The sequence below is a fragment of the Sarcophilus harrisii genome, chromosome 2, assembly GCF_902635505.1.
Source record: "Sarcophilus harrisii chromosome 2, mSarHar1.11, whole genome shotgun sequence".
Classification (NCBI taxonomy): Eukaryota; Metazoa; Chordata; class Mammalia; order Dasyuromorphia; family Dasyuridae; genus Sarcophilus; species Sarcophilus harrisii.
The window spans coordinates 318914680-318927769 of NC_045427.1; the positions used below are offsets into that span (position 1 = coordinate 318914680).

Here is a 13090-nt window from a genome sequence, read left to right on the forward strand (position 1 = left end):
AATTTACTTAATCAACAAATATTTATTAGCCATGTATAAGGCACTGTGCTAAAAACTGGGAAACACAAAAATGAAACAATTCTTCACCTAAAGGACCTTATTTTCTATCATGAGGGATCCACATACACAAATAAATATACAAAAATATATACAAAGGAATAGGGCGAGAACCTCTTGTAGTAGGCAAGTACTGAACTGAACTTTGATATACTATAGGGATTCTAAAAGACCATGGTAAGGAGAGAACTTTTCAGACATGGGGGAACAGCTTTTGTAAAGGCATGGAGATGTGATTTGTGTGAGGACCAGTGAGAAGGTTTAACTAGACAAACTAGACAGTGTTGTATTTGAAAGGAAATAATGTTTGATAAGGCTAAAAGAGGTAGGTTGTAAAAGGCTTAAGCCAAATAAAGGAATCTGTGTTCAGTCTTTGAGGTAAATAAATAGACACTGGGGTTTACTGAGCTGGTAATGTCATTGTTGAATCTGTCCTTTAGGAATTCTTTGGCATCTCTGTGGGGAAAGGTTTTACAAGGGGAGAGATTTGTTGTAGGCAGACCTAAATTAGATAAGTAGATAGGCAGGCAGGTAGACAGATTGATGGATTTAGATATGGTTTGCCAACAAATTCCACAGTCCACTACCATATATGATTTTCGGTTTTCAGTATTTGATGTTACTAATTCCGGGTTTGTAAAAATGAGTAGGTTTTAATTTTTATAATTTGTATGTTAACGATAGTATACAATATTAAAAAAAAAAAAAGTTTAACCCAAGAGAACATGAAAATCATCTAGGCAAGCCTACTCTTTCAGCTTTTTTTTTATTGTGACAACCCTAGAAGTAATAATAGAATAATAAAAGTTGCCACCAGTCTTGAATATTCTGGATGGGCCAGATTTCTTGTCTTTGAATTGCTAACGTGTTTTTTGTTGTTGTTGTTGTTGTTGTTGTTGTTGTTGCATATATACCCAACCCTCAAGATTTGGCATTTCACATCATGTAGCCAAACACCCATCCTTAGCACTGTCTCATAAAATTTTGGGTCAGAACAACTGTTCATTTGCAAATTAAATTTAAAAATTTAAGGCTAAATTGATATATTATACATTTAATTTTAGACAGATGTCAGTGTAAATTTATTCAGATATAAGCAAATATAGAACCAGAAAGATGATTTGAATTCAAGTCCAACTTCTGACTCAGAGCTCTTTAAGAAGACTAATTTATATGCTGTCTCACAATTCTGCTTCTTTTTCAAGGAAGGAGTTCTCAGACTTTTGTGTGTGTGTCATGTATCCCTTCTCAGATAATGTGATTAACAAGAAAACCAAAATTATTTAAAAAATACTTACCAAAATATTTTTTAAAACCAAGTTCTCAGACCCCAGGTTAAGGCATAGTATCCCTATTTCATTCTACGTAGCTGTCAGCCTTGGAGCTGACATTTTTAATGTAATGTAATCAATTCCATTTGTTTCCTTGATAACTGAAATACAAATTCTGACTCCCAGACACTTAATGAATTTGCTTAAAAAATTAATATTAAGATATCTGTCTTTCTTTAAATTTGCTGTAATAATATTCAAACTTAAATTATGGAGTTATTGTTCACATTGTAGGATGTCCTTTGCTCTATCAAAAGAATTTGGTAAAGGAGATCTAAGTACCTCCTCTGTTAACATTTAAAAGAATTTTTTTTCGCAAACTTTTTAGGTAATGGGACTAAATTCAGAATGCTTACACTTGTTCATGTTTTCCTTTGGGGAGTAGAAACTATTTATTTGGGCTACATGTAGACAAATTGTTTAATACATTTGGTTATAGTTTACTTATGGCTGCATCTTTATTTTATGCCTCCTTTTTCCTCAGTAAGCTTGCCAGCTCTTCAAGAATGAAGACTTAATAATTCTTTTGTATTTCTTCCCCAAGGTTTCTGTAATTTTATCGGTCACAACAATTTATTAAGCAGAGTGCAGCATGAAGGTCTAGTACTCTGTATAGTCAGAAAATCAAGACCAATAAAAATGCCAGTAATCTTTGCTCTTTCTAAATATTTTACAAATTCTTTGGACTCTATTTTAATATCACATTTGGAGGAAATAAGGTCAAGCTTATTGTCCTAAATTTTGAAAACTGCCTTTTCCCTTTCAAAGGAATTCAGTTGAATTTTTCCTCCCAACTAACCCATGAAGCTGTGGAAAAAAAGATCTAGAATCAGATTGGATATAAAGGTGATACAAGTATACTAACATAGTAGCAGTTTGTTTTTAGGCATAGTATGCATTAAAAAGTCTAATTTACTTCTGACAGAAGGGAGATTCTTTACTTTAGTTCATAGTATAACATTTTATCATTAGTATAGATTGTTTAAGCCTTTTGCCACTTGTAGTGTTTTTTTTACTTTGTGAGTTAACAGATTCTATTACGATATAGGATCTACAATTGGTGTGTTTCTAGTAACTTATGTCTACCAGCACTTAGTTTGTGAATACACAGAATTTTGTATGCAACTCTGGTAATTGTTTTAAAAACACTAAGACTTGTACAGTTCCTTAGTAAAACTAAATCACTTGTATATCACAACTGTATATGTACCATTTAATCTAATCATTCTACTCCTAAGCCTATACTCTCTGATTTATTTGGAGGATATATAGGATATATATATATATATATATATATATATATATATATATATATATATGTATTTTTTTTTTCTCTTGAAATCATGAGAGGAGACTAGGGTCATTCTTAGATCCCTAAAGTTTAAATTCTATTATAATGCATGAAGCTGCGTGGTACATTGAAAAGAGCTTTGTCTGAATTTGTTTTCAGAGGATATGAGCTAAAAAATCCCAATTTTTCACTTACCAAGTTGGGCAAGTTACTTAATCTAAGTGTCATTTGTTTATAAAATGAGGAGATTGACATAGATAGTAGCTTCTAAGTAAAATTAAATGTATCACATATATGACAAAGTGGTATTCCTAAAGTATAGGTCTAATCCCTTTGTCCTGCTCTTTATTTGTATTTATTTTTTTTAATATTTAGAAAAAAGAAAACAAAACAACTTTGGGTTCCAATTTCTCTCTTTCTAACCTCCTGCACCTAATGAGAAGGCAAACAATATGACATCATTTATACATGTGAAAGTATATAAAATCTATTTCTGTGTTATCTAGATTGAAAAAAAGGGGAGCAAGAAAATGAAAAAAAAAATCTATATATATATACTTGTGTTTGCGCTCAATTTTTTCTCTGGGGAGAGTTCTTGGAATTGTCTTGGATCTTTGTATTGATTAGAGCAACCAACTCTTTCCCACTTCCTCATTTCCCTTTTCAGGAAGTTTTATTGGCTCCTCTGCCTCTAGAATAAAATATATTGTCTCATTTAACCTAAATCTCATGACCAAAACCAAAATTTACATGAGAGAATTGAATCACTTCTTCATCAAATAGGTTTTGATTTGAAAAGAAGAGCCTTGTTTTTGCAATATTTTCAGGGAGAGAAAAAACACATAAAAGAACAGAAGATAGAAAAAAGCAACAAGTTAGAGACAAGGGGAGAGCCTAAGAGTTCTGATATTGCAAGTTGAGAGTGAAACTTGCTAGGTTCTATTAGGCCACTTATTTCTACAGTATTTTTTACCTGAAATGGTCTTCCTCTCTTACCACTTTTATCTTTCTGCACACCTGCAAACTAATTTCTTTCAAGACCTAGTTTGTTTTTCCCTAAGACTTCTTCAACTTTTCAGACCACCCTCTAGCAAAATGCTATCATCTCCTTGAATCTTTTAGATTCACTTAATCATTTTCTACCTTTAAAAAAGAAAGAAAAAAAAAAGATATGGCCTATCTCTAAAACCATCAAATTGTAAACTTCTTAATGTAATAATTTTTATCTGTGTATCCCCTAGCAGTGAGGATAGGCCAAATGTTCTGTTTTGGTGTATCTCCTTAAGATGGGCAGCTGGGTGGTGCAGTGGATAGAGTATTAGGCTTGTAATCGGGAATAAAACAAAAAGAGCCTTGCCTTCCAGATACTTACTAGCTATATGACCCTGAAGAAGTGACCTAATCCTGTTTGCCTCATTCTCCTAATCTATAAAATGAGCTTGAGAAGGAAATGGCAGACTACTCCAATATCTTTGTTCAGTTACATTCAAAATTTCATTAACCAATTTGGAGTTTTCTTTACAAACAATCTTCTTAAGGAAAACTTGGGTTTCTGGATAGTAAAGTTGTGATAATTTCTTGAAGGTAGCTTTCTTTTATGTGTAGTATAAACATTACAGTGAATCCTGGAGGAAGGCCCTTGAATTTTTGCTTATTCTTATAGTCAACTTCCTTTTGTGATGTAATGGAAAGAATACTGGTTATGGCATTAAATGAACTGGATTCAAATCTCATCTTTTCTACTTACTTATTAAGCTTTATGATCCTTAAGCCAAGGCACTTGAACTATTTGCTCAGCAATCTGAGTGGTTGGAATAGATGATCTTCAGAGTTTATGATTTGAGAGAAAATATTTTCTGCCTCTTCAGCTCCTTTCTATTAGCTTACCACAATGTCTGAAATTCACTACATTAAGTATCCTTTTGAGTCAAGGCCTTTCAGAAGTCCCAAGTAAATTTTAAAAATTTACAGAACCTCTCTTAAAGACAGTCTAGAAGTGAGGAAAATGTATCTGACTGGTTAGAGGTGAAGCATATCACCAACAGTGCATCAAGTTTTTTGTGAATGCTTCTGCTAACAAATCTCAGATTAAAAACAAAACAAAACAAAACATTGTTCTTCCTTTTTCTGATGGGGTGAAAGCATTTATTAAAGGTTATTTTTCTCTGAGAGAGTGTCATATATAGGCAAGGATGTGGAAAGCAGAGCTATTAAGAGAATCTAATAAAAGAAATAAAATATACATTCAAACCAAGGTGTATGATAAATTTTAAGTAAGTAGGGGATAGAAACTGGGCCTGAATACTCCCAGAGGAAGAATCTCTCCTAGAAATGCAAGTTTAGGGAAAATGAGAAGGTAAAGTGACTGGCTTCCAAGGTCATAACTATCAGCATGTATCAGAATCAGAACTTGAGCTCATTTCTTCCTGGCTTCAAGCCTAGGGCTCTATTTCCTATATCAGAGCTGCCTCTTAAGAACATAGTATAGGTACATTCTATTGGTAAAGTATAGGGGAATGAGAGAGACTAGAGGTTCCTAACCTTTTTTTTTTTTTTTTTTATCATAAACCCCTTCTCAGAATATTAAGTTTTCAAATTTATAAAGTACCTAAAATTACAAGAAAACTAAAAGTTAATGAAAATAAAGATGTAATTTTCCCCAAATTTGTAGGCTCTTCTGAAATCTATCCACAAACCCCAAAGGGTACATATACTCTAGTTTAAAAATTACCTTAGTAAATGGCCCATAATCCATAATAATTCATTAATTGCCTAATATAATATCAACTTTCTTTTTTGATAGATTAGTAGAACAGGACAACACCATAAATATAGCTTGTCTGGATATTAATAGCAAGATGCTATCAAAGTGATTTTAGGATGTCTTTGTGATGAAATAAAAAGACAGAGATGTCAAACAATCTTAATCCATTTAATTGTGTTAGCTTGATCCAATGTGTGACAATTAAGGGATAAAAATGAATTGGTCACTCTTCACTGGAAGTCAGTTTGAAATTTTGAATCACAGTTTACTACCACCTTGGCAAGTCATTTCACATCTCTCAAGAGATCTAAGATTTTAGAATTGGGCTAGATGTCTAGATTCCTTCTAGTTTAATAACCTGGTCCTTTTAATGAAGTGTTGCAGGGCTTCATCCTTGGTTGATCTGCTCCACATTTTTGTCAACAACTTGAAATCATAGAAAGTAGGCTACTTAACACATTTGTAGATGACAGGAAACTGGGGATATTGCTCTGGATAACATTGTTCCTTGACTTCATGGATTTTAGAATCTTAAGGGGAATATGATACAAATACACAGCTAAAACAAAATAAAATGTTAAGTTCAGTAGAAAGGGCACAGCATTCTGTGAATTTCAGAGAAGGGATAACTCCTAGTAGAGTATCAGGGATATCTCTTCATGGAGAACATGGCATTTTGAAAAATGGAAAGAAATTAAATAAGCATAACTGAAAGGAGGGCATTCTTCAGGCATGAATATTTTTTTTACTAAAAGCGTGGTATTCTTGTCAAGACATGCCACTTTTATGGTTTATATGCCAAATAGGAAGGAACCTCTTTATTCTACAGTAGTATAGTTTAACCTCATATTTTATGGAAGTTTCATATATTCCTATCTGACCTGTTTACTTGTACTTATTTAAGTATCATGGTTAGAAATTAAATGTCTTTTTTCATCTCTAGAATTGATTAACACCTTCTCTCCCTTGGAATATGTTTTTTTCTGTCCAGATCTGATTTTATGGAACTCCCAAAGAGGAAACAGATCAGCACCAGTTTTTCAGTTTATAATCTCAATTACCTAAGAGTACGTCGTGACTTGGCCAGAAACAAATAGCTATTAAGTGAGAGAGGCAGGACTTAAACCTCCATCATCAGATTGCATGTTCAGCTTTTCAATCCATTCTGCCAAGCTGCCTCTCTTTTATAGTTAGTAGAAGAATATGAGATTGTTATTATTTTTAAAGTGATAAAGGTGCACTGTTTATTTCAAATATGTACATTTTAAGAATCTAAATGAGCAAATGTTTTATAGGATTAGCTCTGAACGCCGAAAGGAAAAGTCTCGAGATGCAGCCAGATGTCGTAGAAGTAAGGAATCTGAAGTTTTCTATGAACTTGCCCACCAGTTGCCACTTCCTCATAATGTGAGCTCACATCTTGATAAGGCTTCTGTCATGAGACTTACCATCAGTTATTTGAGAATGAGAAAACTTCTAGATGCTGGTAAGTAAATACTCCAACTATGATTTAATGCGAGTGAAGGTTGGAAAAAGTACTACCTTCTTTGGACTGGTCAAAATTTTAAAGATGTTCTATTTTATTAAGGGTTTATTTCTTCTACCCAACTTTTGCATTTGAAATTCGTCTCTTTTTTCTTTTCATTGAAGTTATTTTGTTTTTTATTTTAACCTTAGAAACATTTTCAGTTCTTAAGTAACTTATTTTGTACTACTTTAACACATTAGCATGTGTTAAAAAAAAAAAAAAAGGCTTTTGAGATAAGTTTTTTTTTAAATGATGAAGTAACTCTTTACTTTCTTTTATATTGGTCTGTGCTTACATTACTATCAACATTTGTAACTGCCAACTGGCAGTTTAGATTTCTCAGCTTCCAGGCTTGTGTCTAACCCTAACCCTGACCTTAAATTCATGCTGTCTTTAAGTAGGTGTTGCAGAAAAAATAGTATTCTTTGAATTGCTTAGGAAAATAAACCTTAGAAATACTGAACATTAAAGGAAAAGGTATATGCATGTAATATTAAGTTAAAATTTATTTATAAAATTCTTAATTACATTTAATAAACTTAGAGTGCCCCCTCTCTACATGGTATAAGCATATTTGTAGTACATAATTTCCTTATTATTTCTTAGAAATATCTATATGCTGATGTCTTGTCTGTGCATTCCTGATTTCCACCATTTTTATGTCATTTATGAATAGGATATTTATATTATTTATGAATTAGGTATAGGTCTCTATACCATCTACTTCATATTAAAAACCAACATAGTAAAAAATGAGCTAACTCTTTCTTAGATAGCTATTGTGCATTAGAACAGGAATCTAGTTTCTCTGCCAATAAGTTGGACATAAAGGCTTCTCCAAAAGTCTTAGTGCAGATTTAAGTTTTTAAAATTAACTTTAACAGTTTTTGCTTAAGCTTAACCAAGTAGGAATTATTGCTTTATACTTAGGAAGAATTGTAAAATTTGATTTAAGATATTCTTGAAAAAAATGTGCCTCAAAAATAATTATATGGGTGCAATATACCAATATACATACATATACCATGCACCCACATACATGCATGCATGCATATACACACACATGTATGTTTGTTTTTGACATTCATACTTGAAATTTTTTCTATGGCAGTATAGAATCCAAGAAATGGAAAAGGATTGTACAATAGAAGAATTTGTGTACTTCTAGGTCCCAATTAGTGCAAATTATGAATCCCATAAGATGGTGATATTATATAAATTCATACCTTATTTTTTTATTGGGTTGAAATCTATTGCCATCTTTAACCCAATTATTACTTTCAAATAGTGCAAATTTAAATCTACTTTAAAAGATTCATTAATGAATCCTTCGAAATAGATGGCATGTGTGTGTGTGTGTGTGTGTGTGTGTGTGTGTGTGTGTGTGTCTATGTATGTATGTATGTATGTATCATACCATAGAAGACAACTGGTGTCATACTCAAATAGAACTAGATCCCTGTGGCTTTGTTTGACTTTGAAAAGCACAAATTAACATTGTTTATGTTGTATTATATTTTCTTAACATTTCCCCAATGATCCAATTTTTCTTTTTTCTTTTGAACTTCTAAAAGTAAAACTTATTTTAAGCTTTTGATACCTGAAAATAATAGCTTTTGATAGCAACATGCAGTATAGAATTTAAATAATACATTGTAGTTCAGGTAAAACTCAAGTTATTTTATTTTAAAAATCTTTTTTATAGGTGATCTGGAAGCTGAAGCTGAAATGGAAGCACAATTAAACTGCTTTTATTTGAAAGCCCTAGATGGTTTTGTTATGGTTCTCACAGAAGATGGTGACATGATTTATATGTCTGAAAATGTGAACAAATGTATGGGATTAACTCAGGTAAAAATATTACAATATTGACAGGTGTTCTATCATCATTATGCCCTTATTTCAAGAAATAGAACTTATTTTTCCCCTTGTATTTACAGTTTGAACTAACTGGACACAGTGTATTTGATTTTACACATCCATGTGACCATGAGGAACTAAGAGAAATGCTTATACATAGAAATGGTAAGAAGAAGAAAAATTGTTTGATTTGATATAATAGATGATTTTCATGAGCCTTATATAGTCAGGAATTATCACCAGTTTCTATGATATTAAGCACATTTTAATTACCTATTGTGATATTTCAGTTTAAGAAAGATCTGCTTTAAAAATGATTATTTAGAAAATTAAAACAAATGGATATTTTGGTAAAGTAAATTTGCTCATCTGATATGCTACAGTATTTTCCTTTGAGACTGTCTAAATTGAAAAGCAATAGATAACAAGTTTTCTCATAAACAAGAAAATACAATTAAATTGTAGCTGTCTTGGTCAAAATATTATTTGGATTGTCAAAGATTTTCAGTTAGCTAATGGCTTATTGCTTTAAGTATGCATGCTTTACAAAACAATTTTAAAATCTTTATAAAATTTATAGTTCTACTTTGATAAAAAATACATAATGTTAATATAGACTATAATTTGGCCTTTTTACAATTCAGAGTTATTATATGAGTATAAATTACCTTAGTTCTTCAATAATTTTGTTATCAGTAAGAACTACCCTCACCAATTTAGATCACAACTATTATTAAATGGTCCTCAAAGATCGTCATGACTGAAAAATTGATTATTCTGCAGCCAAAATGGCTTCCAAACTTACCTATGCTGATGCTTGAACAACAGACACAAGTCCATTTCTAGGCCTCTGTTTAAAGCTTTGTCAATTTAGTAGTAACCTTCTTTAGGCATGATATGGCATAGCATTCAAGAATCCCAGGCCATTCTATGAAGATAAATTATTTTACTGTAATATCAATGCCTTTAAAACCCTTATTAAGGTTAAAGTCCTGTATACTGTGTATACTAGAATCCAGTAGTTTTTGAGTTCTTATGCCTGGTTTTTTTATAAATTTCCCATCAAATTTTCCATTGTCATTTTTTGTTCCTCTTACTGAAACATCTTTTCTCCACCCCATTTAGTTTTGAGGACATAGATTAAATCTGACACAGTGGTGTGTCAGAGTAAATAAGAGTACTTACTAAGAGTAAGTAAGGACTTCTCTGGATAAAGCATGTGGACTTTTTCTTTATTTGTTTGGCTATATTTTAGATAAGTAAAGCTCTAGTAGATATCTGATTTCCACATAGTTGAGTTATATGAGTAGCCAGTTTTATAAATATTATCATTACTAATATAATTTTGTTGTCTGTTTATCATATATTGATTGATTTTATAAACATAAGTAAACTTGACAATGTTCTCTCTAAAATGTAATGTTCTCTGTTGAGGTTTTCTTGGGGTCTCTGGAGGCAGCCTTCCTTTCAGTTCAGTAATCGCCACAAGTGCAGCCGGGTGTTAAAGGCCAAATCCTTTATTATCTCCTTCAAAGTCTTGTCTCCTTTTCCTGGGGCCTGGTTAGCTTTCTAAGAGGCCTATCTCTCTCCTTTGTTCCAAGAGCCTGAGCTCCTCTCTCCTTTTCTGCCCTCTGAATCTCTCCAATTCCAAAGATTTGTGCTTCAGTCTCCAGTCACCACAAAGGTGGATGATGGAATGAATCTGTCTCAGCCTCCAAGAGCTTCGAATAGCTTCTCTTCTGGCCCCGAGAGCTTCTCCTCTGTGGCTCTCAGTCCCTTTGCTTTATATGCTCCACACTGAGTATACACCAATCATTATATCACTAGGAAACCATTATTTGTTGTAGGAGTAAATCAATGCTAAACTAGATTTAACCATTGTCTCCTCAATTCCACTTAGTACCTTATTTCAAAAGTTCTGGCTTATAACAAAATTTTATAAATTTCCTTGAGCTTAGAGGTTCAGTTTTATTTAAATTGATTTCTTCCTGAAATAGAAGGCTGATATAACTTCATCTACAAATAGCAAAAATTAAGCCATTTTTCAATAATTTTTTAAAAAATGTTTGTCCTAAGTCTGAATTTATAGGAAGGAAACAATTTTCTTTCATGTCCTTTCCAATAGAAAACCCCCCCAAATTTTAATATTCTCTTTCAAAAAATTATAATTCCTTATTGAGAAAGTCAGAATTAATGCAACCATGTTCCTCCTAGCATTTTCATTTTTATTTCTGGCATGTTAACTAGATAAAAAAATGGAAAAATTTCAGTGTATCTAATTTCTGCTTGGTTACTATGTGTATATATTTCTCTAAATCAAGTTTGATTTACTTAAACATTATAAATAATATAGGTCTCAAAACCAATAATTTTCTCTGTGTGTGTATGTGTATATATATATATATATATATATATAAATTCAGAAAATACTATTAATGCAAAATTTACTGATTTCAGACTTGTGCAGAATGAAATTGATCTTAAATATAGCTTATTCATTTTTAATAGAAACAGCTACCTGTTTTAGAAATTTTTTTTGTTTTGAGAATTTATTTATATGTAGTATGTTCATGAAAAATGGAAAACTGACTATTTTCAGGAATATGATCCTGAGTTTAATTGGGTAATAAAGCATGATTCATAACTATAATACTTGCTACTCAGTTCATAAAACAGTTTTATTATAAAAATACCAATAATGAATAATCTTGATATGAATATGCAAAATGTTCTTATAAAAATGTTATATACACTATCAGCCTAATTGATTTAGTAGAGAAACCAAACATGTTGAACAAATACTACAAGGAAAACTGCATCATTCATTAGTGCTGGTTTTCTCTTTTCAATATTCAGAAATCAATCTGGTTCTATTTTGCACAAAGAGTCAAAATGATTTTCAGATATAAAAGAATATTCTAAAAATTGAAAGATATGTTCTAAGACCAAACTTTTGGGTATTTAAGCTCATTCTAGTTGTGTAATCTATCTTTGCTTTGATTATTCTCAAGTATGTGAGTCAGACTGAGAACTTCTCCAATATCACTTTGCCATATAAGTTAGGAGCAAAATAGAATTTAGATTGAGCTAATAATAAGGAAGTAAGTAAATTATTTTTGTAGGAACTCATCTGCATATTGTTTTCCATCATAATCCTATATCATTGGATTGGAAAGGGATGGATTAGTTCCTGCTTTGTTTGAACTTGATATCTGTCTTTTGATTACTAAAATGTTAATGTTTGCTACTTCCTTTTACTTAACACAGAAATAAAGAAAAATTATGTGCTTTTAGTTATTAAAAAGAACATTTCCCTCTCCAATTATAAACTGAAAGCTTTCCTCCAACTTACTATAAATTTCACATGAGAAAAAGTTTTATTTTCTAATGTAAGCACTTATATTTCATATCTCGTTTTGTGATGATCAAGTGAGTAAGTTTGTACTATAATTTGGGTTCCTCACTTTATCAGTCAAGCCAATAATGCTAATAAAAGAATTGAGAAAATATAACCAGTATAACAAGTTAACATTATGATTTTTAGATAAAAGTATATCACAGTGTGAGGTAATGTTATATCAATAAAATAACATTACAGGGCCAAAAAAAAAGTCATGAGGTTTATTTGTATTTTTTCCTTAAAAATAAAATTTTCTTTCCTTGTTTCATACTAGGTCCTGTGAAAAAAGGCAAAGAACAAAACACAGAACGCAGCTTTTTCCTAAGAATGAAGTGTACCCTAACTAGTCGGGGACGAACCATGAACATAAAGTCTGCTACATGGAAGGTAGTCAGCGTGATTTTTGCATGTGATTGGCATTTGACTGGACAATAGATAGGTTTGGAAAAGATCTTAGTGATGTGTTCTCCTAGGTATCACTGCAAAACTAGTATTAAAAAATAACTTCTTTTCATTGAATATATATTAGATTCATTTCTAGTTTAGATAAAAAGCCATATTGCTTTGAAAATGTTATCTTGCAGATAAAATTGAATATTATCTAAACATAGAAAACCTTAATCTGAACTTTGTTTCCTGTGGTTCACTTTTTTGTATTCATTAGCTGTTAGAGATATTTTTAACTTCCTTCGATTTAACCCTGTGGAAGGGCAATGGTGGTGATGGGAAAAAATTAGAATTGTTGAACTGATTGAACTTAATTTTTTTTTTCTTTTGGGGCAAAAAAACAGCTATAATTTGTGGAACATTATGGCTTTTTCCCATTTTTATTTTTTGAATAATAGTCATCTAAGGTATC

General features: G+C 31.5%; 1 protein-coding gene across 1 annotated transcript in view; it reads left to right on the forward strand.

Annotated features, from left to right (window-relative positions):
* The window catches only part of HIF1A (hypoxia inducible factor 1 subunit alpha), a 45099-nt gene that overhangs the window by 12339 nt on the left and 19670 nt on the right, over positions 1-13090 (forward strand). Inside the window, exons 2-5 of the mRNA XM_003756329.4 lie at positions 6739-6929; positions 8677-8822; positions 8912-8996; positions 12506-12618. Of these exons, the coding sequence (XP_003756377.1) occupies positions 6739-6929; positions 8677-8822; positions 8912-8996; positions 12506-12618 (535 nt within the window). The remainder of the gene's footprint in view (positions 1-6738; positions 6930-8676; positions 8823-8911; positions 8997-12505; positions 12619-13090) is intronic.